The sequence below is a fragment of the Ricinus communis genome, chromosome 5 (genome assembly GCF_019578655.1).
Source record: "Ricinus communis isolate WT05 ecotype wild-type chromosome 5, ASM1957865v1, whole genome shotgun sequence".
Taxonomy (NCBI): domain Eukaryota; kingdom Viridiplantae; phylum Streptophyta; class Magnoliopsida; order Malpighiales; family Euphorbiaceae; genus Ricinus; species Ricinus communis.
This window is the reverse complement of record NC_063260.1, coordinates 975,038-1,001,920: the sequence shown is the minus strand read 5'-3', so window position 1 is coordinate 1,001,920 and position 26,883 is coordinate 975,038. Positions and strand designations below refer to the sequence as shown.

General features: G+C 35.1%; 4 protein-coding genes and 1 non-coding gene across 12 annotated transcripts; 3 read left to right on the top strand and 2 right to left on the bottom strand.

Moving 5' to 3' along the window:
* Positions 1 to 593: 593 nt before the first annotated feature.
* On the top strand, positions 594 to 9,124 carry LOC8286659 (kinesin-like protein KIN-7H). 2 transcript variants are annotated; one of them, XM_015726825.3, is made up of 16 exons: positions 594 to 848; positions 1,163 to 1,333; positions 1,468 to 1,549; positions 1,960 to 2,182; positions 2,665 to 2,754; positions 2,857 to 2,957; positions 3,073 to 3,186; positions 3,272 to 3,353; positions 3,439 to 3,506; positions 3,595 to 3,660; positions 3,745 to 3,869; positions 5,038 to 5,374; positions 6,503 to 6,607; positions 6,718 to 7,662; positions 7,996 to 8,315; positions 8,411 to 9,124. In XM_015726825.3, the coding sequence occupies exons 4-16, from the start codon at positions 1,984 to 1,986 to the stop codon at positions 8,736 to 8,738; spliced, it is 2,880 nt and encodes a 959-aa protein (XP_015582311.1). In that variant the 5' UTR covers positions 594 to 848; positions 1,163 to 1,333; positions 1,468 to 1,549; positions 1,960 to 1,983; the 3' UTR covers positions 8,739 to 9,124. The 2 variants fall into 2 exon arrangements, with proteins under 2 accessions (XP_015582311.1, XP_002531511.1); XM_002531465.4 differs by lacking the exon at positions 1,468 to 1,549.
* A 1,839-nt stretch (positions 9,125 to 10,963) lies between these two features.
* TRNAH-GUG lies at positions 10,964 to 11,035 on the top strand. The gene has a single exon. It is a non-coding gene; the product is annotated as a tRNA-His (tRNA).
* Positions 11,036 to 11,965: 930 nt separating this feature from the next.
* Positions 11,966 to 18,326, top strand: LOC8286657 (probable serine protease EDA2). Of its 5 annotated transcripts, XM_015726818.3 has the most exons (13): positions 11,966 to 12,288; positions 12,636 to 12,761; positions 12,950 to 13,105; positions 13,741 to 13,923; positions 14,101 to 14,217; positions 14,348 to 14,401; positions 14,481 to 14,585; positions 16,114 to 16,319; positions 16,421 to 16,515; positions 17,081 to 17,155; positions 17,641 to 17,724; positions 18,090 to 18,188; positions 18,289 to 18,326. In XM_015726818.3, the coding sequence occupies exons 1-13, from the start codon at positions 12,124 to 12,126 to the stop codon at positions 18,297 to 18,299; spliced, it is 1,476 nt and encodes a 491-aa protein (XP_015582304.2). In that variant the 5' UTR covers positions 11,966 to 12,123; the 3' UTR covers positions 18,300 to 18,326. The 5 variants fall into 5 exon arrangements, with proteins under 5 accessions (XP_015582304.2, XP_015582305.2, XP_015582303.2 ...); XM_015726819.3 differs by having other exon boundaries at positions 14,348 to 14,392; positions 18,090 to 18,326; XM_015726817.3 differs by having other exon boundaries at positions 18,090 to 18,326.
* A 1,266-nt stretch (positions 18,327 to 19,592) lies between these two features.
* Positions 19,593 to 21,616, bottom strand: LOC8286656 (fructose-bisphosphate aldolase 1, chloroplastic). The gene is made up of 6 exons (XM_002531462.4): positions 21,368 to 21,616; positions 20,944 to 21,213; positions 20,742 to 20,851; positions 20,517 to 20,607; positions 20,156 to 20,425; positions 19,593 to 20,059 (listed from the first exon to the last, which is right to left on the bottom strand). Exons 1-6 carry the CDS (start codon positions 21,536 to 21,538, stop codon positions 19,781 to 19,783), a joined length of 1,191 nt encoding a protein of 396 aa, XP_002531508.1. The 5' UTR covers positions 21,539 to 21,616; the 3' UTR covers positions 19,593 to 19,780.
* Positions 21,617 to 22,817: 1,201 nt separating this feature from the next.
* LOC8286654 (protein CHAPERONE-LIKE PROTEIN OF POR1, chloroplastic) lies at positions 22,818 to 25,761 on the bottom strand. Of its 3 annotated transcripts, XM_025159511.2 has the most exons (6): positions 25,611 to 25,722; positions 25,379 to 25,408; positions 25,003 to 25,170; positions 24,786 to 24,865; positions 23,609 to 24,053; positions 22,818 to 23,230 (listed from the first exon to the last, which is right to left on the bottom strand). In XM_025159511.2, the coding sequence occupies exons 3-6, from the start codon at positions 25,146 to 25,148 to the stop codon at positions 23,074 to 23,076; spliced, it is 828 nt and encodes a 275-aa protein (XP_025015279.1). In that variant the 5' UTR covers positions 25,149 to 25,170; positions 25,379 to 25,408; positions 25,611 to 25,722; the 3' UTR covers positions 22,818 to 23,073. The 3 variants fall into 3 exon arrangements, with proteins under 3 accessions (XP_025015279.1, XP_015582297.1, XP_015582296.1); XM_015726811.3 differs by lacking the exon at positions 25,379 to 25,408 and having other exon boundaries at positions 25,003 to 25,155; positions 25,611 to 25,761; XM_015726810.3 differs by lacking the exon at positions 25,379 to 25,408 and having other exon boundaries at positions 25,611 to 25,760.
* Between the last annotated feature and the right edge of the window lie 1,122 nt (positions 25,762 to 26,883).

Sequence of the window (26,883 nt, the reverse complement as noted above, 5' to 3'; positions counted from 1 at the left end):
TATGATATAAAGATGAATTAATAAACTAAATAACTGAAAAGTGAATCGAAAAAGGATATCATCATTATTTATAAAAATTAGAAAGTTGCAACACTTTTTACAATAATTATAAATAAATAATGGAGGTATAATTAAATCAAGCTTAAAAGTTTCACAATATCTAATTTAACAAGCTGACGAGAGTGATCAAACTTTTATTGTTCTTTGATTATACTCTTTATATATCGGTAGAGTTGTATCGAATCAGGTACGAGCTTAAAAGTTGAAGCTTAATTGAGTCGAAATTTATATTATTTTATGATTTTATACATCATCAAGTTGAGACTCAATAGGTTTTGAGTTTTAAATTACTAAACCAAGTCAAATTTGAGCTTGCAAGATTTGGACTCAATCGGGCTCGATTATGCACTTAACAAGGATGAACAATTAAAAAAACAAAAGTAAAGAATAAAATATGTAATAAGGAAAATAATAGGGATGTTTAAGTAAATAACATGGTACAAAGGGCTAATTAGTAAAAATAAAATCTATAAAAGAATAGATTAGCGCGGTAGTTTTAAAATAAAAGGCTAATAACATCCATTCATCAAACAAAGAAAGCAACTAACCAACACAACCTCATAACAATTAATTCCATTTATTCATTTTTTTTTTTAAATTTCTTCCTAAATATCTCATTATTCTCTTTTATAATCCATTCTCTTACAAACACAACACAAAGAAATCATAATCACAAACACAAAATTCCAGAGAATTTTCTTTTTCTATCTGTCTCTGGTTTTGCTCCAAAATATTTGCATTTTCTTTTTGTTTTGCAGTTTTCTGGCTACGATCAGAGCTTGCACGAGGTGAGACATTCATACATTAGTTTGCTTTTTCTCTTTTATAATTTTGTTTGCATCATTTTGAGAATGCAGAGGGTTTGGGACAATATTTTCTCGAAATTTTAGTTTATTAAGGTATCGTTTGGTTTGCGTTTAAATTCAAATTCAATTTCCACAGGAGATTGAATTTTGTCGATTTTTCCAGAGTTGCTTAGGCATTGCTTGGTCGCGTTCGATATGATTTTGAATTTTGTCTTCTTTTTGTCTGCAATTCTGGTTATAATTAACCTGTGATGGTTTTTCTTTTTCTTTTCCTCTTTGTTTAAAAACGAAAACAGCCACACGGTGTTTAATCTCGGAGAAGAATAAAGAAAATGGAGTCGTTTTGTCAAGAGTCAAGGCTTTATGGTGGTAATATACAGATAGTCATCTGCACATGGAGTCAGTGAAGATTCTTCCAAAGGCCGCAAACATTCTCAGAAGGAAACTGTGAATTCTCACTCTTCAAGGTTTTATTTATTAATTTACTTACTTTTTAAAAATAAATTCCAAAATGAATAAATTCTATATGTATATGGTGTAATAATATAATAAGAGAGGTACAGGGTGGTGTTTGACAGACTGTTAATGGGGACCATTTCAGGAAAACCCCAAAATTGTCAAATGAAAGTAGAGAACCACCCGTTGTTTGGTTGACTCCAATTATATGGGCATTTATGTATTTGGTAAGGCTTGTGTTCTTCTTCTCTTTTTTTTTTTTTTTTTTTTTTATATTATATTATTATATAAAATTAAAAAAATAAGAAAATTGGAGGATAAAAAGAAATTGTTCGTTTTTTTTTTTTTCATGTTTCAGACAAAGAACTGACCAAAAGTGTCGGTGAATTTAGCACTAACCTATGATTAGTTTGCTGATGTGTAATGATTGTGGCTGTTAAGGTTGCGTGGCCCTTATGTTCTGTAGGAAAGTCCAGAAAAAATCTTTAATTAAACAAATTCCAGCCATAATGCATTAGCTGAAAAAAGAAAAAATAAACAAGTGAAAGAGGGAGATACAAGAAATTAAACAGGCAAGGATTAGATATTTGTATGATTTGTATTAGCATACAATTGACTATGTGGTATGCTTTTTCAGTCTTGTTGGAGTAGAAGTTGAGAGATGGGTGCGGCTGATGAGGAGGAGCCGAGTGGTGGTGCAGAGAAAATTCTTGTTTCAGTTCGATTGCGGCCTTTAAATGAGAAGGAAACTGCAAGAAATGATGTATCAGATTGGGAATGCATTAATGATAACACTGTCATTTATAGGAATAATCTTTCAGTTTCAGAGAGGTCCATGTACCCAACTGCTTATGCATTTGGTAAGAAATTTTTCTGTCACAGCTTAATATACTCTTTTAATTGCATCCCTGTCTTTCTTGTAAGTTAAAAGGATTAACGTGGCTGTCAGCGTTACGTGATCAAATGCACTGTTAATTTATTCATTCATTGAAGATCAGTCTACTGCTTGTTCAAAGGAAAAAATAAGAAAGACAGTGAGAAAGAAAAGAAAAGATTAGTCTGCTGTCTGAGACGGTGTTGCTTGAATTTGTTCATAATGTTGAGAACTGGATATCATATTGGTTTTTCTTGTCTATGGATCTAGCAATGCATGCTGCCTTCGCTTTATTTTATTTGATTGCCGTGGTGGTCCCCCTGGACTGCCCGGATCCCACGAATTGAATTTTTTTTTTTTTTTTTGGACTCATATACCATTGAGCGAGGCTTCTTAGGTCACTCTAAATGGATATCTGTTCGATGTTCGTTAGTGTTGTTCTTATTCTTTTCTATTCTCTGGTTCTAGACAGAGTATTTAGGCCTGATTGCACCACGGGGCAGGTGTACGAGGAAGGAGCCAAGGAAGTTGCACTTTCAGTTGTCAGTGGTATAAACTGTGAGTACAACCTCCTTTTATTTCTTGTTCTACCTGCCAGATGAACTTCACTTTAAATTCACGATTATTTTTCTATCTTTTCTCCTTTCGAAAAATTTTCAGCAAGTGTATTTGCATATGGACAAACAAGCAGTGGAAAGACATACACCATGAGTGGGATTACTGAGTATACTGTAGCAGATATATATGACTATATGGACAAGGTAATGCGAATAGGTATTCCTATTGTCCATTACTGTTGTCCCGTTGTTTTATCACGTCCTTGAAGTTTCCCCTTCATTTGGTTAAATCATTCTGTTTTTCTTACCCTTTCTGTAGCACAAGGAAAGAGAATTTGTTTTGAAGTTCTCTGCCATGGAAATTTACAATGAATCTGTCCGAGACCTTCTTATTATGGATACAACTCCTCTTCGGCTTCTAGATGATCCAGAGGTAAGTCTCATTTTATGGCTGGAAAAAACTGTTATATGAGGACAATCCACTGCAATGACAGTTGTGACCTTGTCACTGTCCTTAGAGAGGGACTGTTGTCGAGAGACTCACAGAGGAAACTCTAAGGGACTGGAATCATTTTAAAGAACTTTTATCTGTCTGTGAAGGTAAATCACACTTTTTTGTCTGTGTATATTATAAGTAGAAGATTGGTGACTGGAAATTTAATGATGTTCTGGTGGATTGCTGCAGCTCAGAGACAAATAGGGGAGACTTCCATGAATGAGACAAGCTCAAGATCTCATCAGATTCTGAGACTGGTATATGTTGGTGATTAAATTACTATGAAGTTTCAAGTTAGACACTGCTCTATAATTTTTTGTTGTATTGATAATATGTCCATTTCAGACGATGGAAAGTTCTGCTCGTGAGTTTATAGGCAATGACAAGTCAAGCAACCTTGCAGCTACTGTGGTTCGAATCATTAAATTTCTGAATCATTTATTCATCTTGTAATACTGACAGCAATATATATAATGACCATTGTTCTCTGCGCAGAATTTTGTTGATTTAGCAGGAAGTGAGCGTGCATCTCAATCTTCATCAGCTGGCATGAGGTTGAAAGAAGGTTGCCACATAAATCGCAGTTTACTGACATTGGGAACTGTTATTCGCAAGCTAAGGTTAGTTCTCTTAACGTGTTTTTTTCTTTTTCATTTTTCAAATTGCAGTAATTCTTAAGAAATATTGTTGGTAGCATCTACTTTAAATGTTGCAAGTACGAACTCTATTTCTTCAACAATCTGCAACTGTGAGCCCATCAATAGATGTTATTTCTTTAACCTTTCAAATCTTAACTTCTGACCTCGCTGTTATTGGCAGCAGTGACATAAGAATCATGTAATTTATGCCTCCATTGCTTTCTTCAATGTAGCCTGGAAGTGTAACACATCTCATCTTCCTGAAGCCATTATGAAAAACATTTTTGTGTTATTTTTTCTAAGGAGGAAATAGGAAGACAGACATTATAGAGGCATTTAAAGAAATTCCACATAATGTTCTTTTTTATCCTTGAATTAGTGCATCTGTGTATTTATGTTGTCTGTCCCCAGAATAGTGTCTTTAGATTTTAGAACCTAATTGTCAAATCATGCAACTTTAAGTTCTGAAGAAGAAAACAAAAAAAAGAAAGAATAGAGGCAAACTATGTTGCCATGCAGCAACTGCTCTAACCAGAATAAATTTTGACTATGAATTATATTAACATGAACAAGAGATACCCACAGATTTTGTTGTGTAATCTGTCTTTCATAATATGAATGAGATGCAGCAACAGTAGATGGTTTGATGCATGGTTATATGAACTAGATGTATCAAGTCCTATTCTCCTATAGTTGTTCATTTTTCATTCATTAGAAAGACTTTTCCTTGTCCCTGTTCCCTTTCTCTTGTAGTAATTGACAAAACTTACAATCGACAACCTTATTCAGAACCTCATTTCAGGAAAATTCATCACATGTCTCATTACTTTACACATTTGTTATGTCATCAACCATATACCTTATAGTTCTGGTACTCTTTAAAGAGTTGAGATGTGCATTTTCTGGCAATAACTAATTAACTTTCTTGGAATACTTCAAGGACTGCTTACAACAGAAATTTCTATCGTCTATTCAAAAGGATTTCGTTTTTGTTTTAAATTCTTCATGCGATTGATGTTGGAAGCTTCTGAATTTTTGGAGCTTCCTGCTCCTTTTTGTTTTAATTTTTCCCATAGTGTTTGAACAAATTAAGTTCATCAAACTGTATAAAATCTACTGCTATTTTATATAACATTATGGCTGAATCCAGCAAAGGAAGAAATGGGCACATTCCTTTCAGAGACTCAAAGCTGACACGCATACTGCAGTCTTCCTTAGGAGGCAATGCTAGGACTGCCATCATCTGTACTATAAGCCCTGCACGAAGCCATGTTGAGCAGTCTAGAAATACCCTCCTGTTTGCAAGTTGTGCTAAGGAAGTGTCAACAAATGCACGTGTCAATGTGGTTGTTTCTGATAAGGCATTGGTAAAGCAACTGCAAAGGGAATTGGCTAGATTGGAGAGTGAACTGAGAAGTGCAGGGTCAGATTCTGTTACATCAGTTTCCACAGCAGTACTAAAAGAGAAAGACCTTCAGATTGAAAAGGTGATGTAATACACTCATATTATCACATTTGAGTACCTGTTACTTCCTCTTAAGAATCATTAGCCTCCATCTTAATATAATGACAGCTCACTTGAATCAAGGTAATAGAGGTGCAATTCTGGAGAACTGAATGAGTTAAAGTGCCTGATTGAGTGTAGTCACAATATATGGAGTCCTCGCTATTCTTTTGAGGATAGGAAGCTCTTGAAGCTTTGAAATTTGTTTATCTTCCTGCATTTATGCTCTTAGTGTGTTTGTCATATTCTGCAAATGGCAAGAACTAGAAACTTCCCTCTGGATATGTTATCTCTGCACCACGTAAAACAATTTCAATATCTGCACACGGGTACACATTTCATGCATTGGTACACTTGCATTCATACACATATATATATGTACATGTATTACATATATGTCATGATGAACCCCCCCAGTCTGGAGCATTAACCCAAGGAAATTGGCATGTCCCTAATAATCCTCAGGGGGTCAAATCTAGCAAGTAGAACCTTGACACCTCTGAAGCATGTCCAGTTGCAAGAGGCTAACCCATTGACTTACCAGAAGATAGAATATGATATGGACTCTCTATGAATGACCTCGGCTTAATGTTTCTAAATCTTAAGTTTCCCTTGTTTTAGATTGTAGTGTTCCTTACATTTGATGATTCACCTACAGTAGAGTAAGAGTTGGATTATACAAGAAGTTAAACTAAGCAAATTATGTAGTTGATTCCTATGAACACACACCTCTCTCTTTTCCCCCCTATTACATGATGAAACCTCTCAAAACCTCTGCTAGCCTCTCCCATTCTCTCATATAACATCACAAAACTTCCCAAAGCCTACTCCATTAACCTGTATGTAAACTTAAATTAAGATCAGGCACTTCTAAGAATCAGTTTGCTCTACCTGTGTTGTTAGGTAACTTGCATCAGATATTGGTTCCTCCTTTTCTTTTTTCTTTTAATGTCATTTTATTGCTTCAGGTTTTAACCATGTGCCAAGCACCGCATGTCCACATGCACGAGGAATTTGGGAATTGAATTATTCTTTATCCATTTTTTGCGATACATAGTTATTTTCTTTTGTTCAAAACTTGAATTTACAGTTTTTTTTTTTCCTTATGCAGCTAATGAATGAGGTTGTGGAGCTGAATCGGCAACTGGAGCTCGCTCATTGCCAGGTTGAGAATCTATTAAGAGTGGCAGAAGATGATAGATCTTCAACAATATCAGTATGCACATTTAACCCCTTTTCCTTCTATTACATCATATTCTTATCTAGCTGAAGTATCCAATATCATCTCCATATGCCTTTTCAATCTAAGTTATATTCCTCGTCCAGGGAGATGCAGATCATCATTACCCTAGATTGCGAGTGCGATCATTTAGATCTGTAAATTCAGTGTCGTATTCACCTGCTTCAGTGGATCCTCACTTCCTAGATATTGGCACCAGGTCTTTTGATGCATCTCAGTGCTCAGCTGGAGATAATAGTAGCACTTCTGATGAAACCTTTATCCATCTCGCTGAGTTTGAAGAGAACTTTGTTCAAACAAATGCCTCTTCGGAACTGTCAAATTGTAATGCTAATCCTGTTGAACATGATCTACATGTGAAGAATGGCGAAGACGAAAATCGTGAAAATTTAGGAAATATTTGCAAGGAAGTTCAGTGCATCACGGATGGGGAGTCAAGTGTAAATAGATACGAAAGTTCGCAAATGTTTGAAACCAGTCCACACAGATATCCGGATTCTGATATGTCATCTCCTAATGTAAACACAGGCACCTCGGGACTGACAGAGGCTGAAAATGAAGATAGAGAAAATCAAGATCTAGGGTCACCCCAGTTAAAGGAACAGAATGAGTTGAATTTCTTACATTCTAATTTTATAAAACCAATTCCTGAAAAAACATCCTCATGGCTGTTGGAAGAGGGGATGTCTACTTCTAGAAGCTTGAAGATGACCAGGAGTAGAAGTTGCAGAGCAAGACTTATGGATATGCGTGCTTGTTTGTTTGAGAAGATAGAAAATAATAACAGCACACCATTGGTGGGGTTTGAGAACGATTCCCCTAAGAGAACTGAGGTATCTGAAACAACACTTACTGCACTGAAGCCTTGTCCTGATGTTCAAGAGCTATCAAGAAATGTTTCTGCAATTTCTGTTGTTAGTGCAGCCATTGATGATTATCAATTGCAGACTGTTGAAGCTTCCATTGATTGGAAGAGTAAAACTAGTGTCAGTAATTCAGATGCCGAAACAAAGTACTTGGTTGATCATTTGGTCAGTATTTTTTTTTCTTTTATCGTGGTTTCTTTTCTTAAACGCTTGATAATTTTCTGATTCTTCTGTCTTTATTAATCAATTATGGAATTTATTTAGAAAAAATGGGAATAATTGACACCCTATCTTTTCCTGATACATCAATAACTGACTGTCATCATCAAATCCAGTAGGAATTGCAAAACCTACTTAGCTATGTAGTATTATGTATCATAGCAGTTCTTTCCTTCTCCTTTTCTCTCCTATGTCAATTCATTTTTCCCCTTTCAGTAAAATAGTTTGATTGAGGAGCTAACTAGTCGTCCATTTTATACTGGTTCTCATGATTGATAGGAACAAGAAACGACTTCACATGCCATTGAATCTAAAAAGAACGTAAAAGATATTGGGTTGGATCCAATTCAAGATGATTTAGATAGCGCTACGAAGTGGCCTTCAGAATTTAAGAGGCTTCAAGGGGAGATCATTGAACTTTGGCATGTGTGCAGTGTCTCACTGATTCACAGGACCTACTTCTTCCTGCTGTTCAAGGGGGATTCAACTGATTCCTTCTACATGGAGGTGGAGATCAGGAAGCTATCCTTCCTCAAGGACACATTTTCGAATGGTCGTGAAACTATGGTTGATGGAAGAATTTTAAGTCTTAATTTAAGGTATAGTAGTTACATTTACATATCTAACATCAAGTTATACACACCTAGAAAGCAGAATAAGATGATAGATATGATATGTTTACCTTTGCAAACAGCAAGAGGACCTTGAATCATGAGAGGCAGATGCTATGTAGGCAAATGCAGAAGAGGCTCTCTAGAGAAGAGAGAGAGAACCTTTTTCTGAAATGGGGTATTGCATTAACTGCAAGCAATAGAAGAATGCAGTTGGTTCATCGCTTGTGGACTAAGACAACAGACATGGACCATATTATAGAGAGTGCCACTCTCGTTGCAAAACTGATTGGGTTTGAAGGTCAGGAGCAAACTTTGAAGGAGATGTTTGGGCTTCTCAACTTTACACCCCAACACCCAAGCAGGAGGAAGTCTTCTATTTGGAAACGCGGTGTATTATCTCTTTTGTAAGTTTTCATGGAGCATCTTAGAGTAAAAAAGTTCGTGGCTAATTAATGATTCAGACAGTACGAGTACAGGTAGATAATTCGTCAACTTAAACATACTATTCATTTGGAATTCCTGATTCTAACTGCTATTGGTTGTGAGAGAGTTTGTAAATCTGTTCATGCTAGAAATATTTTATTGTTGTAAGGCTGATGTTTCCACTTATCTACATTTTCATTTTTGGGGTGTAACAAGAAGAAAAATATGTACAATGAGTGTCCAAATATGATTCTGTAATATGTATTAGCTTCATAAGAAAGTCTCTTGATTGTAGTGATGAAATTTAATGACCTAGGGAAATTATGAATCTGTATTGTATATGAAAGTTGTTACTGCCATTTTTCCCTTTTCGTATTTCTTCAATCTTCAGTGATTTCTCAATGTTAGGCATCTTCCTTTGTTAGTTTGTACTCAATGATTCACTGCCATTATTCTAATCTCATTAGCGATTGTTCAAACTAGCTATTGGACCAAGTAATATCATCTCGGTACATGATTACAGGTAAGATCAAAATACCAAACATTTTTACTGCTTTCTTTTTTTCTCCCCAATGAAGAACTTTCAGGGGCAACAATATCTATGAGGAAAATGTGCGCATATGATTAGGTGCTTGCATTGCAGGCCAACTAAACAGTTATCATCTTGGCAGCAAATTTTAACTAAAAGATGGTTTTGGCAATTAAGAACCTTCATGACTATCAGCTCTTAATAAATTCAAGTCTCTTTTGTCTTTCTTGCTGTCTTAATCCATCCCTTACCTTCTCATTGTCTCATTATTCCATGGCTACCTATTTTTGTCTCATTGCACAAATTATTGCATGATTGGGTGAAAATTCTGATGTTGCATTATATAATTTTTTTTTTTTAAAAGCCATAGTCTATCAAGGTTATTAGTTCCAGAGCAGTTGTATATGACTCTATTAGTCTCTTCTCTCTTTCCACAGATCTTTTTCCCTTATGTTCTGTCTTATATTTTCAGGCTGAATTTTATGGATAATTATTGCATAGATAAGTTATTCAGTTCAACTATATTTTGGGTATTGATGGGTCTTCAAGCAGCAGGAACTGGTGGATTTATAGTGTTAGCAGTGACTATGGATATAAAATATGTAGATGAAGAAGACAGTCCAGACACTATTTACATTGCCATTAACACTTTCTTTGGCATTCCTGTTGCCTGCTTTTGTTTCCTTTTTGCTGGTGCAGCTTTCTTTAATGTCTTTCATAAAGCTTCTTCCAAGAAGAATCTTGCTTCTTTACCTTCATTGTCTACACCAAAGAGCAAGATTGAAATTACAACTGTGCCCACTTTCATGGCCCAAGATGTTCAATCCATGGTTTAGCTTGCCAATAGCCTGTAAATTATTTCATTTTTTTTCTTTTGCCCTTTGTTATTTATTGGTTATTGTCATCCTTTTCTTTGGGCTTAATATTTTTTCTTGGTTTTAATTAAAATTTTAATTTAATTTCTTTCTTTTGTGGGTTCTATGCGTTCCTGAGTACTCCTGTTTTATTTAGTTTTCTTTTTAGTTTAGCCTAAGATTACTAATTCTCAGTTGGGCAAAACATAATTAATGCCTTAAATTTTTGCATTTTATCATAGTGAGCCATAAACTTTGATTTTATTGTATTAAACCTTTATATTTTTCTATTTATATTGCATTAAGCCTTTATATTTTTATAACCATTACATTAAATTTTTATATTTATTAAAAACTTATTTAACGGCAGAAACGAACGCCCTGTTAACACAATATAAACCATACATTCATTAATTATCTTTTTCTTTTTTCAAATAGATAACTTATATTTATAGTGTATTATTTGTATTAGTAAATATTTTTGTTTATCTTACACTAAGCCATAACAAAGTGTTTGTGTGTGCCATTAAATAACTCCTTAGTAAAAATCAAGTAAAATACGAGCTTAAGGAAACATAAATAAAAATACAAAAGCTTAATTTAATAAAATAAAACTTGAAAGTGCAGAGAATAAAAAATTGCCTTCTTACTTTATAAGAAAAAGTCTTTTACAATTTTTATTGCAGTTTTTTCTTAATAAGGAAGTCTCCTATGTTTGATTTTTCTTGTACTTTAATACTCTGCCATCTAATATAATTATTATAAATCAAAAGATATTAATTAGTATATAAAGGGCTATTTAAGCTTATAGTTGAAGAGCATCATTAGTGGCTGTAGTTTAGTGGTAAGAATTCCACGTTGTGGCCGTGGAGACCTGGGCTCGAATCCCAGCAGCCACATTAAAGTTTCTTATGTTCTTTTGTCAGTGAATCTTTTATTCAGAAGCTAACAGTGCCTTACGATATCCATGTGAAAAGTCTCGTTAGTTTTAAATATTTTTTTTAAGAAAAAAGATATGTGAGAACTCAATATGAGTAATTTTAATTTCAAAAAATTTAATTAAAATAATTGGAATATTAATTCTGTTTCTACATATTGGTTGTCCTAAGTAAAGCTGTTAATTTTATGCCGTGTCGGACTAATCAGAGACATTGTGTAAATATACAAATTTAAAAAATGAGGAATAGTTCTTGAAAAGAGTGAGAGAGTGTACGAGTGAAAAAAAAGAGTCAAACATTGTTTTCTTTTTTACAAATGATGAAAAATATTTGAATTAAACATTTTATTTAAATTTAGGTATATATTTATTATTAGATTAAGTTTATAAATAAATAAGAAATATAAAATGAAAGATGAAATATTTTAATAAAAAAAATACAAATAAATTTTTGACTTTTATTTTAAAATATAATTAATTACTTGACATTTATTATGTCTCACTTAAAAATATTATATGATATTAAATTTATTTTTTAAATTTTGATGCATTAAACTAATTTTCAAGGAGGAGAGAAATATAAAAAAATAAATGAGGAATTAATATTTTTTTATTTGGAAAAAGAGAGTAAAAAGGAATAAAAATTTCCAATAATAAAATATTTTCCTTGGCCCATTATTTTCGTTCTTTTCAAAAAAATGAAAAGAGAACAAAAAATGTACCATTAAGCGCCATATTATTCTTTAAATTCAAATTCTCCGTGCCACGTAGTGTTGTTCAAAATAATGAGGACCCAATTGACAATAATTCTGAATTTGAGGAGCCAATTGTAAAAGTGAGTAAGACTCTTGAGAATTTTCAACAGGCTAGACTAGTAGTTCACCATATGCTCATGTCTCAACGAATCGTACGGTTAATAGCACTGGCTGATCTTCCCGTAACAGCAAAGCAACAAGAGAACAGAACAGAAGTGATCAACTCTTCTAATCAAACCTCATAATTCCTTCCTAAGTTAGACATAGAAACGAACAGATACAGGTCAAGGCAATAATGGTTCCGATAACCGTGTTGCTGTCGTCCTTCTTGCTTCTCTTCACCGTCTCTCATGGCTTTGCTCCTCCCCGTTCCTTTCTTCAGAGCTTGTCTGGAAGCAATACTTACTTGACTACTAAAGAGCTCTGGTTCAATCAGATTCTTGATCACTATTCTCCATATGTCTCTCTCTCTCTCTCTCGCTCTCGCTCGCTCATTAGTTTTTCTTGAAGTTGATTATATTGCGAATTAATTGTTTCTTTTTCAGAGAATGAAAATGGGTTTACGGTTTTACAAATTTTCCAAAGTTTATGATGCTGTTCCATTTGATATGAGTAGTTTTATTTTGCTTATTAATTGTTGAGATTGGATTATACGAATACATTTAATTTGGATGTTCAAGAGTCAGTTGCTAATTTTGTGCTCAATTGAGTTCTTGTTATTCTACAACTGGGCTCTTTTGGTTTTTTTTTTTTTTCGGCACACTGGAAAGAGGTGGAATGAGCTTTGGGTTGACTTGAATTTTGCAGGATCACCGTAGATTTCAACAGCGTTACTATGAATACCTTGACTACTTCAGAGCTCCAGGTGGACCTATTTTTTTGAAAATATGTGGGGAATCTTCATGCAATGGCATAGCGAATGACTATATCAGTGTAGGTTTTATGCTCTTTTTTCTCAAGTTTAGTACTTTGGTTAACTAACCTATCAGTTATTTATTTGTCTCATTTGAGATTATTGTAATTGTGAAAATGGATTCTTCTTCTTTTTTTCTTAAAAGAAGAAATTTCCTTTGGAGCGGGTTACGAGGTAAAGAATTAATTAATCTTGTTATGTTACACAGGTTTTGGCTAAAAAGTTTGGAGCTGCAGTTGTTTCACTTGAGCATCGATACTATGGTAAAAGCACACCCTTCAAATCGTCAGAGACAAAGAATTTGAGATATCTTTCCTCTAAACAGGCGCTCTTTGACTTGGCTGTTTTTTGTCAGCATTACCAGGCAAGCTCTTTTCTAATTTCCTCAGCATTTGTTCCATTTTCAAGATCATTGTGAAGGTAAAGGGAATATGTAATTAATGGCATCTCTCTGTCTTGACTTAAATGAATGAAAGCGTAGATCAATCTAGTGAAGACATATGGAGCCAAATGCTTATTCAATTCAACAATTACTATGCTGCAAATGAAGCATAGTTTGCAATACCTTCATTTTGTTCTGGGCCTTGAGAGCCATTGAATTACCTTTTGTTGTCATTTTTCTCAGTTCGATCAGAAGTGGAACTGCACAAACAATCACACATGTGAAATGCCAATAATCTTATTTAAAGCTATATGGTTTCATATATTTATGCCTGTCTGTGTGTTTGCAAGGATGTATAACAAAAGCTAAAAATTCAGAGACATCATAGTTTGAGATGTTGATTTGTTGTATACATAACAAGGTATGCTTTAGCATGTTTATCCTGATCTCTTCCAGCAGTGATCCTAACAGCTTCTCAATCTTGGTTGAAAAGGATTTTATTAATTTCTTTGTCCCTTCTTGAGGAGCGTAACTATGACTGCTATTCATTAATGCAATCCAATTTTGCATTTTAGTGCTGTTTAATTTCTCATATGTGGCGATAATTTCCTATGTAGGAAGCCTTAAACCTGAAGCTCAATAGAACAAATGTTGAAAACCCTTGGATTGTTTTTGGGATATCATATTCAGGAGCTCTCAGTGCATGGTATCGTCTAAAATTTCCACATTTAACATGCGGAAGTGTTGCAAGTTCTGCAGTAGTTCTTGCTGTTTACAACTTCACTGAATTTGATCAGCAGGTAAACACAATGTTGACTCTTTAGCCACAAAAAAAAAAAGAAAATTAATGGCAAAAAGATCAAATAATTGTTGTAACAATGTCCTTGGTGCTTGCTTGTTCTTTTATGTCCTGATTATTTTTCGTCTTCATATGCTTTGGTGTAAGCTTTTTCTGTCCTTGCTCCATGTCTTTCCAGATTGGTGAATCAGCTGGTGCTGAATGTAAAGCTGCACTTCAAGAAACTACTCAACTTGTTGATGAAAGGCTAGCATCAAACAGAAAGGCAGTAAAAACATTATTTAATGCTGCTGAGGTGCTTCATCTGTTCTCACAGTAATTCAAAGTTTCAGAACCTGAACAGTAGGATGAACTAGACACTTGAACTAGGTGGCTTTTCATTTGTGGTGCACATCTCACATGTTTACATTTGATCTCTTTTGCAGCTTGAGATTGACGGTGATTTCTTGTATTTCCTGGCGGATGCAGCAGTTATAGCAGTATTTGTCATACCTTATTTTGGTTTTGTTACTTACTATCATTTATTGATATTGATTTTGTTATTATCCTAATTTGCAGTTTCAATATGGGAATCCTGATAAGTTATGCTCTCCTCTTGTTGAAGCAAAGAAGGCTGGAGAGGATTTAGTGGTAATACTTATTTTCTTGCCATTGTTCTTCAGGGTAAAATAAAAAAAGCTGCCCCTAGGACTTGCTAAATTACACACTTGAATTCTTTTTCTTTTTCCTGCCGAGGTGAATTTTGTGGTCCTTGAATTTTCAAGGTTCACTAAACTTTAGCCCTTAATTTACAGCTTAATCTCTCAACTTTCAGAAATTAATATGTTAAGTTTTCATAGATTATAGATAGCCTTTAGTACTTACTAAAGTGGACTAATGTGATGAAAACTTAAAGATTGAAAGGCTGCTTCAGTTCAATTTTCAGAGACTGAAAGGTTGTTCCATTTAAAATAATATTTTAGTGGTGGGATTAAAGCATTAAAGAATTAAAAAAGTTAAGGACAACAAATTGCCTTTTGAGAAACGAGCACCTAGTTGTATAGTTTGGCTTAATGTCAAGGTTTTCTTTTGCAATGTACCCTATTCTTTAAGATGTGATTGTGAATGTGCATTAATAGCACTTTCAGTGATTATTTTGTTGTTTGTTGCCCATTGATCAATGTTGGTCTAGTTTCTTGCATATTGCTTCTTAGGTAAAAGGTTGAGAACCATAATAATCGCTACCATAAAGAAAGAGCTCACTACGTGCAAAGTACTCCTCCGCTAGTGTGGGAGGAAGGGGGAGGCAGGGTGCATTTGCATGCAACTCTCCTGATGCTTTTCTCAGAGAGGCTGTTTCGATGCCTTGTACCAAAAGGGGCAACTTTCTAATTGGGCCAAGGCTTGCCATAACAATCTTGCTACCATGGTTGTTAGATGTAATTATGAGGACTGTGCCTTCATAGTGCCTTCAGTGATTGTTATTTGTTGTTTGTTGCTCATTGGCCAGTGAAAACTCTAGGCCTTGCCCTAGTTTTCTTGCATATTAATTGTGTAAAAGTTCCCGTTGGAGTGGAGTCTTTTACCAGGCCCAAAGGAGCAACTTTCTAATTACTCCAAGGCTTGCTCTCAACGATCTTGCTACTGTAGATTAGCAAAATAAAGCTATGAGGTGAATTGAGTGTCTGCATGAGTGTGTCCTGTCCAAGAATTAAACATATATTAGACCATCCATATTTTGTGCATTTAATAGGCATGCGAGGAAAGTAGGTGGTTCTTGCAGGACTTTATACCGACTGCATAGGTTATATCATTCTTTGCCTCTTTCCCTTGCATCTTTTTACATGCTGAAAATTTATGTCTTTTGACTAATTCCACCTGGGTATCAAATTTTTCTAATCGTGTTTTTACTCCAGTGCTGTTAATTATCTTTCCAGAACTTTATCTAACAAAAATGTTCTCCAAGATTGATTGTTTTATTGTGTTTTTATTCCCCATATGATGAAGTAAGGCGGGATTTGGATAGGTCAAGATTTATGAATTACTAGTTTTTTTTTCTAATGGTGGTTATGATTTTTTTCATAACCAATGATCGTATCAGTTTTTACCTATTCCCATTTAACATGATAATAAAGTGTATGGTGAATCATGACTTTATTGTCTAACATGCTTCTAATGGAAAATCAATTAATTAATAACAATATTCATGCAGGAAGCTTATGCCAAATATGTTAAAGAGTACTATGTTGGAAGTTTTGGTGTCAGTGTTGAAACATACAATCAAAAACATTTGAAAGACACTGCTATTAATGAAAATAGTTCTGATCGGTTATGGTGGTTCCAAGTTTGCACTGAAGTTGCATATTTTCAAGTGGCGCCCTCAAATGACAGTATTCGCTCCTCAAAAGTTAACACAAGGCATGTTCTTAATCATAATGTTTTATGTGTCCTACTTCTGTTTATACTCTCCATACTTCTAAAAATTGTATATTTATATTATTGTCACTTACATGTTACAGATACCATTTGGACCTATGCAAGAACGTCTTTGGGGAGGGCATCTATCCTGAAGTTGATACCACAAATATATACTATGGTGGCACAAAAATTGCAGGTCCAGACATTGACCTTTATTTTGTTTATTACTTTCATGTACATTATCAATCATATTATATGTTACTATTACGTCTACCATTTTGGATTGCTCATCATGCAACTTCCTATCTCCTTTGATAATTTCCTATTCCTTTTTATACTATTGAGTAACTGAAATCGAAATTCCTCTCAAACACAATACGATGTATGCAAATTATTATGTGTAAACCATGGATGTGCAAGATCCTTTATAGGCTTTATGTTAGTCTGTTGTTTGGTAGTTGCTGCTACTAAATTGGTCTCGTCTCTTGGACAGACTTCAGACTCTTAATCCGAGTACTTGACCAAGTTATGTTTTCTGGAGAAATAAAGCCCATATATGCTGAATTATAAGCTAATCAATACTTCAGAAGAAAATAGAGGATTTCTATGTCAAATGATGGCTAGTTTAGGAGATAATTTATAGCATTTAATGGACAAAAATGATTACTTGTAAATATGGCATTCATCTTCTTTATATTATGAGCTTAAGAAATCACCACTCAAATCACTCATTTATTTAAATAGCTTCTCCATCCTTGCAGGATCCAAAATTGTTTTTACAAATGGCTCGCAAGATCCCTGGCGTCATGCTTCAAAACAGATCTCATCTCCTGATAGTAAGTTTCTGTTAACTTATTTGGATATCTCATATTCTAATCCCGGGAAGGAAAATTGTAGGAGGGGCGCTAAGCAGGCAATTTACTTGGGATAATAGTCAAACCAATATGACACACCAATTAAAGTGCACCTTATCATTGTGTGAAGTTTTCAGTTATTGATCCACTGGTTTGTAAGTTTTGAATAGTGCTCAATCCTTCTACCATAAACTTGAACTTAGATTAAATACTATTTACTTACACTAGCAGCTGGGCTTTTCTCAAGTATGCCTTAGATGTAACTGGTTTTCTTTATTATCATTGTACCTGCTTTGCTTATCTAGTTTTCTCTTTGAGAATCACTTATTTTGACTTATTAGTTATATATGAATGATATAATGTTCATGACATGCATTTCGAAATCCAGAAGCATGTGAGATAATAATGTTGAAAATCTGTTTAGTTTCTTATATGTTGATTTGAGAAGTTTGTTCTAAACTTTACAGCGCCTTCCTACATAATCACATGCCACAATTGTGGTCATGGTACCGATATGCGAGGATGTCCGCAATCTCCTTTAAGTCTTGAAGGTATGTATAGTTCTCCTTTTCTTCTTAATGAACAAAGATTTGCATATTTATATTAGTAATTTGGCACAGAATAGTAACCGGTTTATTGCCATCTGAATTTTTGCTGGTTGCTTGAAGCTATCTATCTTTCAAATGACCGCTATGGCCGCACATCAGCCATAAATTATACATCTGTGACTAATTTTGGTAGCATGCTTTTAAAAGCAATAATATACCTATATATATGTATATGTATATATATGTATATGTGTATGTATATATAAATATATTTTTCCCCGAGCTCTTCTTTTTTCTTTCCCCTTTTGCTAATTGTGATACTGATTGCTTGCTCTTCGGTCTTTTTAACTCATTCTTATCTCTTGCAGGTAATGCCCAGAACTGCAGTTCCCCAGATGCTGTTCAGAAAGTAAGGCAGCAGGTCATTGAACACATAGACTTGTGGCTGTCTGAGTGCGAGGCTAGCGGTAGGAGTTACATATAATCCTATTCAGAGCATAAAAAACTTGTAAATGAGTGAACTTATCAATTAACTAACTTAAATCTCATGTATTAATTTCTGAACAGATATTAAGTAGCTCATCTATGAAACGGCATTGCAAATATTAGCCATCTTGTGCACACTGGAGCCATAGGTATAGATTATGGCAACCATTACTTGTTACTTGCTTTCATTGTTCGTCTCTGTACGTTTTATAGAAATTTTTTGTACAAGAGGATTCTTTGCATTTTTTCAAAGACGTTCAAAATCATGGGAGACCAACTAATTTGGGAGGAGGCTTGGTTGAGTTGAGTTTGTTCGTTTCTGCACTCCTCAAATACCAAAACATATTTGTAGATTTAATAATTCAAAGTTTACAGATGATAATGCATAAGAATTATTGGGTTAGAGGTGATTACACAGAAAAAGAAAAAAAAAAAGGAGGCAATAATCTCTGGGGATTATGTAGTGATTAGGCGGTTGGTGGTGGATAAAAAGAATTAAAAGAGACAGGAAAAGAACTAGTTTCTAGTAATTTTTTTAAAGAAATTCAGTGGCACTTGCTTTATCAGATATTATTTAATCGGTATAATTCTATCCATTACATGCATAATTTAGTAGGATGGGCAGGTTTATGGAGTAATCAAGCTAATGGTAATTTATCTTTTAGAGATCATTTAGACTATCATTGAGTACGTTTGTATATTCTTTGGGAAACAAATCCACCCAAACTTCTGTAGTTTACTAGCTTTCATCTTGTCTCTTGTGAATCAATTGCTTTATGAAGGAAATCCATCTAATTTCTAGGGCATTTGTGGGCTCATCTTTTACAGGTCAGTGTAGTTTTAATGACCTAATTCCTATTCAAGGACTTCCAGGTTTGGTACCTACCAAACAGCAGGGCAGGCCATCCTGCTATTGCTAGCCATTGTAATTGTTCCTAAGAATCATTTTATCTATTCCATTCTCTCCTTTTCTTTTTCCTGTGCTTCCTTTTCTTCTAATCGTAATGATTACAGGATGGATATTGGATATGATATATATAAGATTTCTTTGAAGAGCTTATTCCTCCAATGGGAAGCATATGCATTAGAGGTTGTTCACGTTATAAAAGATCTTTCACAATCGGGGTTCAGGATTCGATCAAAATGATGGGATACTCTGTAGACGATTCGGACTATGATAGTTGGTTTTCCATCAGTTTCAGTTTTTTTCAAGCTCCATCAAGCAGGTTGTTGTCATGGATAACATTCTAGACGAGGAAATGATCCCATGCATTATCCATCTCTGCTTACCCTGATGTTTTATTTCCACAAAATCCTGAAAGTGCTATCCCATGCGTTATCAATTCATCAGGATTTGGAACTGCATGCACAGCTCAAGCATTGCCTTTTCAGGTACCCAAAAATGCATTAAAGAGAAAATGTATACACACAGCGATAGAAGCACGAAGGATAAGTTGCTACAAGAACATACTAAAAACAAAAGGAGTCATGGGCTACAACGACAAACACAGGACTTTCTTCCTGATGATGACTATCCTCATCAAACATCATTTCGTCTATATCATTGGTTGGCCTAGTAAACATAGCCCTTGACGAACATTCCTTGCTTGGATTCCTCAGACTCCCCTTCACCTGTGTATTTGCCAAGCTGAGCAAGAGAGTTGGCCTTTGCTCGGATAAGTAGTGCCTCCTGAGCGGCCTTCAAATTCTCAGGTCTGCCTCCCCACTTCTTCAGGCAAGTGTTTTGAAGTGCTCTTGCATATGAAAACGATACGTGCCATGGGTTGGGAGATTGGTTCATTGCGTTCAAGTTCAAGGTCGCCTCCACTTCAGATTGCCCACCGGATAAAAACTGACCAGCCAAAATAAATTCAACGATTTAGCAGTTGAAAAATGGAGTTAATGTATATCAGTCTGGTTTCTTTGAAATTGGTTTTGAGTCGCTTACCATGATTCCAGGGACAGCTGGGGGAATTCTTCGGCTAAGGAGCTTGAGTGTGTAGTCAGCAACCTGCTCAGGTGTGGCCCTGTCCTTGCACTCTGCACCAGGAGTAACCATGCTGGGCTTGAGGAGGATGCCTTCAAACATGACATTGTTCTCTGCAAGGTAGAAGAACACCTCAGCCCAGACCTTCTGAGCTACTTCAAAAGTCCTGTCAATCCCATGGTCCCCATCAAGCAAGATCTCAGGCTCTACAATTGGAACCAAACCACTATCCTGAAAATTTCAAATGCCATAACCATTAAAATAAACACTCCCCAGAAACCAAAATAGAAATCATGCATAGTTGAAATTATTTTATGATTACCTGAGAAATAGCAGCATAGCGAGCTAGACCCCAGGCTGCCTCCTTCACTGCAAGTGCAGATGGGCCATTGGGAATGCTCACCACAGTACGCCTTTTAGACAAGATTAGAACATTACACTTGGTTGTAATGAAAGATCAAATTAATCATGACATGCATATGTGTAACTGTAAGATATTCAAGATAGAGTTTTCACAAGACCTTAGCAGCAGAATAAGGACTCATACCATTTAGCAAAACGAGCACCCTGTTCGTAGTAAGCAGCAGTGCGGGAGGCAAGGCCATCAAGACCTTGGCACCAAGATTCATCATTTGAACCAGCCAAAGGAACAAGACCCTGTGATAACCATCATCCAGAGTTTAGTACCTTCATACACTATCAAACCATAATGACAGATTTTGGTCCAATTAAAAGAGATTGTCACTTACCTTGTCAACCTTAATACCAGGGACAATGTTTTGCTCGACAAGCACATCGACCATCTTCTTGCCATCAGTTGTAGATTGGTAAAGAGTCTCCTCAAAGAGAATAGCACCAGAGACGTATTGGCCAAGCCCAGGGGCAGTGACAAGGAGTGTTCTGTATGCCTGGCGGTTAGCCTCAGTGTTCTCTAGCCCAATTGAGGCCAAACGCTTTCCACAAGTGGCATTCGACTCGTCCATGGCCAAGATTCCGCGGCCTGGAGATGCGATAGTTTTCTACATACATTTCAACAGGCTCAGTAAATGCCTGTTTCTAAATGGATTTTGTTTCTTCTAAAATTGATGAACTTCTACTACATTTCTTGCTCGTGTTTATTAACATTATTTTTGCACAAGTGAAGAGACTATGCATAGAGAGAGTAAAACATACCGCTGTCTTGACAAGCTCATCAGCATAAGAGCTGGCCCGGACTGAGAGTGCAGAGGGTGCAACTGGGAGGCACCTAACAACAGAGGCAGAGGGTTGGCGGATAGCCTGACCCTTAACCCAGTCTGACTTGTCTAGGACTGGTGAGGTCTTGAGGAGAGAAGTAGATGCCATTTCTGTTACAAGGTTGTAGAGGTATAGTCTCTTCTCTCACTCGAGCTCTTTTATGGGCTCTCTTTAACACAGAATTTGCTATAATTCACAGCATTTTATAGTTCTAGTTATTGCTATGGTGATATCCCATTTGAGGCTGTAATGCAAGGACCAACCAATGGTTGCCAAGTAGGATGATAATTGTTTACTGCTCGAGCTGATATGGGACATCTTGGAAGGGCATGAATATGGGTTTGAAATTAGTGGTTGGATTTTGTTTCTACTGCTATTTGTTAAAAGCAGCATTATTGGAGTTTTCTTATTCTTAAACTCCTAAGATATTTTTTTGAGAGTTGAATAGCCACTTCTTTGATAAATTAAATTTTTTTATGGCAGGGATCAATTTGCCCTTTCTTGGGTCTTTCTGCTCTAGAATAAATCACACAAAAGGCAAGATGTAGACTTCTGCTAACTGTTTCATTGTTTAGGGCAGCTTACTTTGATTAATTGCTATATCTTCCCTAAAGAGAGTTTTCATTCAAATCAAACCCTTGTATTCCTCAACAATAGAAAAGGGGAAAAAAGCAAACAGAAAAAAAATATATTGATTAGAACTTAGAAGTGAACCTGTTAAACGTAAATACAAATCTTGAGTCATGTTTAGAACACAGAGCTTGTGAACTGGCAATTAATAGCAGTCTTTCACCACCATAATCTTAATTTTCCAGCAATTATGCATTCCATGGAGGAGAGGTAATTCAGCAAGAATAAAGCATTTGATGGTCAGAAACCAATGAATTTGACAATGCTAATGAAAGTACATGAAAGGCGTGCGTTCCTAACCTGTGGTTCTCTTGCTTAAAACATATGGGGCCCTTCAGGGCCTAGAGATCACAAAATTCTGTGATTATACACATAATAAATTGTGGCTGAAGAATAGAGCAAACAGCACAAGAAGACATAGGAGCCATCATCAATGAATTCGACATCGGTCCATAAACATCTTCTGGGAGTGAGCTCAAGGTCTACAAAAACCATATTAGACGAACCTCAGCCACCAATTCCTGGGGCATGTCGCAGCTCAAATGAACTAAAGAGTAGACCAAAGTTCTTACCTCCATAGCAAATATAGCCCCACATAGGAACTGTTATTACACATGAGTCGCTCGGTCATTCCACAAATGACTGCATAACAAGCTACAAATCTAACAAAATCATCCACATGACAATATTTGACCGGGATGGATACATCTTCATTGAGAACTTGAAAGGAAAGATATGGAGGATAACCATGTAAGAGACCATGAAAACAAATATGTAAACTCATCTTTTAGTTGCATCTAATTTACATCTTCCTCAAAAAAGTGAGTCATTTCCACAAACCCTTTCTTCCTAACAGGTGGCTCAGGGACAAAAATGTTACCACACTATAAATATCAATGCTACAGTTAGGAACATGGCACGGCTTAAAGTGAAAAGGTGAGATTGATGAACCACTGATCACTCACAACAAAACTGAGGTCTGCAAGGAAACTTATACGAGGAGAAAAATGACACTACTTCAAATAGGTAGATGAAACCCACAGTAGCACATAAGTAATCAATGAAGTAGTAACTTCGAAACTCCTTAGTCCTTTAATAAATGGCAACGGTGGAATCACAGACACCATCAAGAAGGTTCCCAACAGCCATGAGAAAATAAAAGCTCCAGCACTGCACCATGGGAACAAATAGCAGATAAGAAGACTCAGAACATTTCGTTGTCACGTAATTTAGGTTTGAACAGCAAGAAGATTGAAGAATGCATTTAAGGAAAATATCGATTGTTATATTATGGAATAATATAGCAGAATTGTAGATAAACTCATGATATTAGGAGTTTTAATCACTGAAATATTTTTTCTTTGTATTACACAAATCGTAGGGAATAAAAAGAAAAGATAGCTTCTGTGAGGGAATTTTTCTAGATTGAAAATTGTCAAAGTAGTACCTTAAAATTAACATTCATGATACTCAAATATTTAGGAGGTAAGACAGTATAGGTTTAACAATAGCGAGAAAAAAGAAATCACTGAAATCTCATCAACATACCTATATAGAAAAGCTCGGACTTTACTCTTAAGCCGGTCGTGTATAAAATATATGGTAGCCATCAAGGAAATGGCTACCTGGAGGGTTGGCCCTTCTTCAGTTGGAAAGAGAACAGTAAGAATTCCAAGTACTAGAAATGCAATTGATGTTTTGACGATGGTGAATGTGGATGGAGTTCGAAACCTGCTTGTGACAGCCTGCACAAAACGGGACTGCTTTACTTCCCTAACCTTTTTCCCAATGTCAATTTTTGGGTTCTTCCTTTCATAAAACTTCTGCATGATTATTTTGTCATGGGCAGACTCAATTGCGTCCACACTTGGTTTGTGCCCAGAATATTTATTTACAAGGAAGTTTCTTGCACCCTGAATTTCATCCTCTGAAGCCTCCCTGCTAATCCCAAGCCGTTTGTATGGGTCCCTTACATGAATTCTAGGAAAGATAACTGATTTGCAAAGACAGTTGCATAGAAAGATTCAAAGTGAATTGAGCTACTTTTTCAAAAGTATCAACGAAACACATTCATAACCTCAGATAAACAAAGTTATAAAGGCAGTTTTTTGACTAGCATGTAGCAATAAAGACATTATTCAACTGATAATTATTAGCTTCATGGAAATAAAAGTGACAATAAATCTCAAGTTACTTTAGTATTTTATACAGTTTGGTATAGGAAAGAGTGATAATTCTGAAAGAACATTTGGAGATATGAGCATTAATGGCTCAAAGGAACCCTGCAATACACGTTCAACCAATACCATCACAGGTGAAGTTCATGATCTCACCAATAGTTAAATTGTTTGAAATCGCAGTTATCTGCCACAAGTTCTTGCTACTATTCACTTACAGGGACACCATGATTTCACAGATGGAACTTAAACCAATTACTCCACCCTTTCGTCCTAGTGAGGAGGCTAGGGTTACATGTTAAGGAGGCAAATCCATTTCCCACCATATTCATTATATTTTCAATACAGACTTAAAGGCAATTAGTATGGCCAATTATACATTGGTAATTTAGTTAGAGATAAAGGGTTCTCCAATTGACAAGAAAACTTGTTTACGTCTAAAATCATCCTTTCCAATTAAATTATTTTACAATAAAATTCAAGCAGATTCCTATTAACATATAGATACAGATTACACATTCTTCAAGTACTCAAGTAAGTAATGTTACCAGGTTGATTATTTGTCATGTCACCACCGTAGGAAGCATCCATTGCACACTTGATTAAGTGAGTTTTCTTTACATTGGATCTTAGAAAAATAAAATAACCAAACGGCATTAGTGTGATTCCAGCAGGATATAAAACAAAATTAAAATCTAAAAAAAAGATCCTTTAGCTCATATCCTTATGCAGTGTTTAAAGGTTAAAAAAATCAACTAAGAATACCTATCTATTCGGAGAAAGTTAATCCTTTCTTTAGGCTCCCCAACACAAGTAAAAGCTGAAACTCGCCTACAAAATGACAACGGCCGACTCACAGGTATCCAGAGACAACACCTTGAAGGCCTACCAGTCAGTCCAGATACAGTCATCCTCACACTGCAGCAACAACAGCTATAATTGCAACAAAAATGTAACACCAAAAAAAGAGCAATATCAGCAATCATTTGAGAGAATTGCTACATTTCAAATAACAACAACAGAACCAGGAGCAATCATAAAATTGGCAAGAGGACCTCAAATATTGCCATTAGAATACCTAATCATACACAATACTTTCTCTACTCCTAATTTTCCCTCTATATAACAACAGAATTCTCACCTCTTGTCACACCAAAGCAACAATCTTGGCCTTTCACAAGTACAAGTATGAATCAGTAAAACAATTAAAATCCGCTAATACCCAGAATTTATAAAGAACAGAGAAGCATAAATCTATAAGAAATTATTAAAATTGGAGAAATTACCTTTAACGAAATAAATAGTGGGATATTAAGCAATTAGAATTTGAAGTTAGTTAAAGATGGAAAGGTTTTAAAAAATATATATATTACCTGATGAAGATGAAGTAAAGATAACTGGAAATAGTAAACAGTGTGTAATTTTGAGTAGTTGAAAGGTGTAGTTAGTGCTGCAATTGGATAGCCGAAGAAAGGGCTTGAAAAGAGAAAGACTGCTAAACCTTGCAGCTTAATTGGAGAAAAAGGTTCAATTTTACCCTTAATGTTTAGGTAAAATCTTATATTGGCACTTCGTATTGTTTTTGGTCCAATTTTTGCCCAATTTTGGTCTAGAACACTACAATTAAGCCCTTCTCTTTAAGTGGAAGTAGTCCTTGCAAATGGGCCAGTTCAAGAGCGAAGTAGACCGAAACCAAACTGAATAGATGTCACAGAAAATATAATAAAAAAAATTAAAGGTTGTAATGACTTTAAATAATTTTAAAAAGTATATTAAGATTTTAATTCTTTTTTAATTAGAGTTTAAATTTAAAGTGAAACTAAATCATAATCAGAACCATATATAAATCAAAATAGTTTATCAGCTTTGAACCATTAAATGTATAACTATAAATTGAACCTCCTAGTTTTTGTAGTCTCTCAAGCAAGCCCATCTTATAAATCGACCAGGTTTCACCTTCTAACTCACATCGAGTTATGCTTCTCAACCCACGCCGAGTTATATTCCTCAACTTCAACTTCTACCTCAACCAGGGTATTATCAACCACTCGTTTCATCCCATGATAAGCCACCATCACCAAAGCAGCTACAACGCCAAGTCAACCAAATCATACCCTATGTCGTACCCATTTAAGATCTCCTAGAATTGTGAATTTTCATTTTCCAGATATATCAATTCTGATTCATGATTCAATCTCTAAATAGATCGTGAACCGGTAGTTGGGGGTGGATTCATACCCTTAGTCAAGTCTAAGAGGAAGTATATAGAATTTAGGGTTTGCAAAATAATAGATGTGACCATCCATATATATGTACCCCAAAGTTGCCAGAAAAGGCATGTATATGTAAATGAGTGGCATGTATATGCAAATCTCATTTGATCAATGTGTTTCCCATTTAATAATTTATATTCTCGATAGAATAATATCTGAATAATTAATAATTTCTCTTAATTAATTTTTGTCATTGGTCCCAATTCAAAGTAAACATGATAAATAATATCTAGATCAATTTATAAAATAGTAAATTATAAGAATTTCTTGAAAGATCCACTTGATATTTAAATTAACAATTCTCAATACATTAATACATTACTTATTCTCTCTTAAAATTAATATCAAGTATTTCTATCTTTATATCTCTATT

What these genes read in the sequence shown, in the direction of transcription:
- LOC8286654 (XM_015726811.3), bottom strand. Translation starts at nt 25,148, where the DNA reads ATGACTGTATCTGGACTGACTGGTAGGCCTTCAAGGTGTTGTCTCTGG. An exon ending in AACTTTCTCCGAATAGATAG is followed by an intron (nt 24,866 to 25,002) that starts GTATTCTTAGTT and finishes TATTTTTCTAAG; the next exon opens with ATCCAATGTAAAGAAAACTC. An exon ending in GTCCGAGCTTTTCTATATAG is followed by an intron (nt 23,231 to 23,608) that starts GTATGTTGATGA and finishes CCCATGGTGCAG; the next exon opens with TGCTGGAGCTTTTATTTTCT.
- LOC8286657 (XM_015726817.3), top strand. Translation starts at nt 12,124, where the DNA reads ATGGTTCCGATAACCGTGTTGCTGTCGTCCTTCTTGCTTCTCTTCACC. An exon ending in ACAGATCTCATCTCCTGATA is followed by an intron (nt 17,156 to 17,640) that starts GTAAGTTTCTGT and finishes TAAACTTTACAG; the next exon opens with CGCCTTCCTACATAATCACA. An exon ending in ATCTCCTTTAAGTCTTGAAG is followed by an intron (nt 17,725 to 18,089) that starts GTATGTATAGTT and finishes TATCTCTTGCAG; the next exon opens with GTAATGCCCAGAACTGCAGT.
- LOC8286656 (XM_002531462.4), bottom strand. Translation starts at nt 21,538, where the DNA reads ATGGCATCTACTTCTCTCCTCAAGACCTCACCAGTCCTAGACAAGTCA. An exon ending in GGTGCTCGTTTTGCTAAATG is followed by an intron (nt 20,608 to 20,741) that starts GTATGAGTCCTT and finishes CTTGTCTAAAAG; the next exon opens with GCGTACTGTGGTGAGCATTC. An exon ending in CAGCTGTCCCTGGAATCATG is followed by an intron (nt 20,060 to 20,155) that starts GTAAGCGACTCA and finishes TTGGCTGGTCAG; the next exon opens with TTTTTATCCGGTGGGCAATC.
- LOC8286659 (XM_002531465.4), top strand. Translation starts at nt 1,984, where the DNA reads ATGGGTGCGGCTGATGAGGAGGAGCCGAGTGGTGGTGCAGAGAAAATT. An exon ending in ATAGATCTTCAACAATATCA is followed by an intron (nt 6,608 to 6,717) that starts GTATGCACATTT and finishes TTCCTCGTCCAG; the next exon opens with GGAGATGCAGATCATCATTA. An exon ending in AGTACTTGGTTGATCATTTG is followed by an intron (nt 7,663 to 7,995) that starts GTCAGTATTTTT and finishes CATGATTGATAG; the next exon opens with GAACAAGAAACGACTTCACA.